The following is a 4,466-nucleotide window of genomic DNA, read 5'->3' on the forward strand; positions in this document are numbered from 1 at the left end:
CTTATTGTATAAGTTGTGTTTGGAAGTTTAGGCGCTTATTTTAATTGAATCTGAACCTTCTAACAAAGATATCAAATATACACGATTATGAATTAAAATTAACAAAATGAAAATAATTTCACTTAAAACAAAAAAAAAACAAATAACAACGGTAACGAAAAAAACGGGAAAACAAAAATTTTGAGCCAAAAAAGTTGAACAACCTATTTAACTAGAAAATTTCTTAATAATAAAATTCATAGGAGGCGGTCGTAACGCATGCGTATTTACATGATATTTTGAATGACCAACATTAGAATTTCTCGCATTAATTTGATGATGTACTCCAGATGATCCTGATGATGATGATTTGGTCATAATTTCATCATCGTCATCGTTATCATTGTTAAGAACACGTGGATGTCTAACAACACCTGGTTTCTTATGTTTACCTTTAATTACCTGTTCAACTGGTGATATTACAGAGTTCACTTGTGTTGAATGACTTCCATGTTGATCACCAACACCATTCGAAGACGCCGTCATTAACATTGACGGTGCAGATTGTTGACTTTGATATAAACGATGATTTATTTGTTGAGTTTGGCCACGATCTGATACGCCTCGTTGTTCTTGTACATGGCTTTGATGATTATGATAGTAGTGACGTTTACTTTCTGGTTTTTCTTGACGAATTACTTTGTGACTGTCATGGTGTTGTTGATGATATTCATTCGAATTGGGTCGTGAATTAAATATTACTTCAGATTTTTGATGTTGAACAGGTGGACTGTTTGGTTTAACTGAGGAAAAATAGAAAGAAACCATGGTTTAATTATTAACTTTCTCCAATAAGCTTAATTTTCATTCCCTTGAAACAAAAAGGGGTTTAGAAGAGAAGTGGAAAACTTCTCCAGCAAAAAGGGATTCAAATCATAAAATAAGAAAATTACAATCAAAAGACAGCAAATTTCGGTCTGGGACTTTAGCGACGTAACAACAATCTCCCGAGCACCACGCCTCGAAGCAATGGTTCAGAGCACCTAGCCAAATAGACTCTTGTATTCTATCCCCGCTACGCTTTTTAGTGGCTATTATAACCAACTGATGTACTGAAACCCAAGATTTGCCTAGCGCTGAGTTTCCTAATTTCTTCTGGTTCGACTATGGCCAGGCAGCGGCAGTGTGAACAATTTATAATTAATAGGAATGCAGAATTGATCACATTGTCGTTGCTTGGATAAGAACGAAGTAACCGACTCCGCCCACATCAAATATATAATCTCCAAAATTAATTGGAACAGTAACACTCAAAGTCGAAAGGGAGTGTCTTCAACTTCTGACACCAGGAGGATAGGCGTAACCGACTCACTAAGATTTTAAACCTTTCCAATCTGAATTTCGTTTACCTATACAAAAGTTCCCCAAACAAATATCAAAAACCGTTTTGAAACAGATTGTAGATGTTCAGTTTCTCGAAATTCGAGCTTAGGGAGTTAAAATACTTGAACCTCCTTCAAATTAAAGCTTAATAAGCTTTTTATTTCAATATTTACCTGGATTAGATGATGCTGGCAAAGTATATACAGAATTTGGTTGGCTTGGATTCGCATTAAGACCTCCTAAACGTATTTGATTGATCTGTCCATTGTCATTCGACAACAGCGCTTTTTGTAATAAACTGGTGTCAAAATAAATTGGTAAGCTATTACTCGATGGCTGTTGTATCGTACTAGTTGTCAAATATGGTACAGGTTGCAGGAGACGTGTATCAATTGGCAAAGGATTCGCTGAATACTGTTTACTTAATCCATTATTCGATTGAATTTTAACGGATTCCGTTGCTGGTTGTGGTTGATTATTTAACACGAGTTGATCTTTAGTTGTAGCAGTTGTAATTGCATCTTGATTATTGAACCAACTTAACGACACGGGTTGATATTGTTGTTGATAGCCATTAAAATTCGAATCTACCGATGATGAAGACCGCCCACTTTGTTGTGCCTGTTGATGTGTGATGATTGATGCAGGTACGGGTGTCGATTGAATGACTGATGAAACTGCTGATGCGGTTTGTTGTTCATGATGATTGCTCAATGATGGTGTTAAATTATTTTCAAAATTAATTGCATTTGAATAATCAAAACCTTGACTATGACCAAGTGCTTGTGCATGATCAAAATGTGTTTGTGATGATTGTGAATTAACTAGAGTATGACCATTTGTTGAATGTTTTGATGATACGGTCAAGGGATTTGTATTATGTGCTGTATTTAGGTTAGTAATACCCGATGCAACTTCTAATGTTGGACTTAATGATTTCCAACCGAAATTATCTGTATTTTGTTTCGAATAAATTGAGGATTCAACATGCTTTGGTTTTGAGGTTAATTTCTTCGAACTTTTTGATACATAACCTGTTTGTTGATTGGATGAGGTTAAAATATCATCACCGCCATATTGTTGTTGATATTTATATTGATTGTAATTTGTTTCATCAATTTTTTTCGGACTTGTTTTCGCAAATGGTAATTGAATTCCTTGTTTTTGATATGATTCCATTGCACTTAAAACATAATCCTTTGGTTTGATTTCTGATTGAAATGCTGCTGGTTTCAAGACTTTATCATTTGCAGTTCCTTTGACAATATCTGGTGTAAACTTTTGTAGTTCCATGAAACCTGCTGGTGGCTGAACAACATTCGATGTTGGTGTATCCGATTGTGTTCCAAATCCAATACTATAACCGACATTAAATGAATTTTGTCCTAAACTTGTGCTAACTTGTTTTGGTTTTGATTCTGTGATGTGTAGAACACCTTTTTGTGGTTGAATTTGCATTTGATTGGGTAATTGTGAATGGAATAAAGGTTTCGTGGAATCAAAACTATTTGGTTTGATTGATTTTGATGAGGATTGTGGATTCGGTTGAAAATGTGTTGATTTTTTATTGGAATTAATTTCATTGTTCGTGATTTTTGGTTGGCGTACTTCATTATTTAAATTCATATTCACATTGATTTCACTTTGTGCATGTTGTGCGTTCGGATCACCAGGTGTGTAATGTACAATACTTGCACTGTATCCATAACCTTGACGTCGTTGTGATAATGGTGGTGGGGGCGGCAAATTTCGTATTGGATTAAAATCATGGATTTGTTGTGAATATATTTTTGTTGTAGTTGTTAAATACATCAAACAATTGACTGTCATTAATCCAATGATACATTTTGATACCTGAAAATGAAATTTAAGGTTCTCAAAAACTGCGTTTTTTTGATATTGTGATCGTGAGCTAACTTTGTACGTATTTTTATTGTGGAGTATTTGGCACATTTTTTCGCCTAGGAATATAAATGTGTTTCAATTTCGGCGTATCAAGTACTCTAAATAACAATCAAGCTCGTCATAATGAATGCAGATAATTACCTACATCTTTTCAAAACTGCTAAGGTCTCAAGGATAAGCTGGTTTGGAGACAGAGAAATAATATTCGGAATAATATATTGAAGCATTTTCCATCCTGATTTATGCATTGAGATTTGTGGGTGTTGTGAAATTTGTCTCTAAATTTTGAAAGTAATATTTGGTATGCAATTACGTTTTTATGATGCAATTCTATTAGTAAAGAAAATGGAAGTCTATGTTCCATGAGGCTTCAAAATAGTTTTGGGAAAAAAGAATCCCGATAAAATTTCTATGCAATTGGGTATGTCTGTGAAGTATCTATGGACCGTTTATAAAATGAAAGAATTGATTCTGCAAGAAAATCGACGGAATACGTCAAGAAAAATTGTTTTAAATACAAACTCGAATTTTAGAAATATCGCAGCTCTATTGGATTTGATATCGCTATATCGACTATATGACCTCTTAGGCTCACAGTTGTTCATCAAAGCTGTAGAATTAGAGCGTACCTAAGATCGATAAAATAGCAATCACAAATCAAATTTCAAGATGAAAGCATTTATTGGAAGCATGCAATTAGTTGGATGGATCTGAAATCTTTTCCTGAATTGTTTAATGATTCTTAATGTTGTCAAGTGGTCATAGTGTCCGACAAATTTCCTGCTACATTTTTTCAGACAGATAACTCAAATATGACGTCATCATGCTCGTTTGACAAAGCAAAATTTTCGAAAATATATCGTAGAGGAAAGTTCGGTAGACTCGTCAAAATCGAAGCCACCCCTGAAGTTTCAAATATGTATTTATCATTTAAAAACCCTGTGGTGTCCCACAGTCTAATAGTTAAAACTTTTCCGAAAATTTCAAAAATAATCCTTGATAAAATACATAAATAAAAAAGTATATACAATTGCCTGGACTTGAAATATTATCATGGAAAATTGTTATTATTCTAATTAGAAGATGGGAACATCGATAATTTTTTTGATCGATAATGAAAAAACCGTTAAAGAGATGACAAAAAGTGAAATTAAAATTAAAATCGGCCAAGAAATACTGATGGTACAAGCATTTTAAAC

General features: G+C 33.8%; 1 protein-coding gene across 1 annotated transcript; it reads right to left on the reverse strand.

Moving 5' to 3' along the window:
• Positions 1 to 207: 207 nt before the first annotated feature.
• On the reverse strand, positions 208 to 3,315 carry LOC123294247. Its single transcript, XM_044875366.1, has 3 exons — positions 3,280 to 3,315; positions 1,536 to 3,216; positions 208 to 782 (listed from the first exon to the last, which is right to left on the reverse strand). The coding sequence occupies exons 1-3, from the start codon at positions 3,313 to 3,315 to the stop codon at positions 208 to 210; spliced, it is 2,292 nt and encodes a 763-aa protein (XP_044731301.1).
• Positions 3,316 to 4,466: the final 1,151 nt, after the last annotated feature.

Source organism: Chrysoperla carnea, chromosome 2 (genome assembly GCF_905475395.1).
Source record: "Chrysoperla carnea chromosome 2, inChrCarn1.1, whole genome shotgun sequence".
Lineage (NCBI taxonomy): Eukaryota > Metazoa > Arthropoda > Insecta > Neuroptera > Chrysopidae > Chrysoperla > Chrysoperla carnea.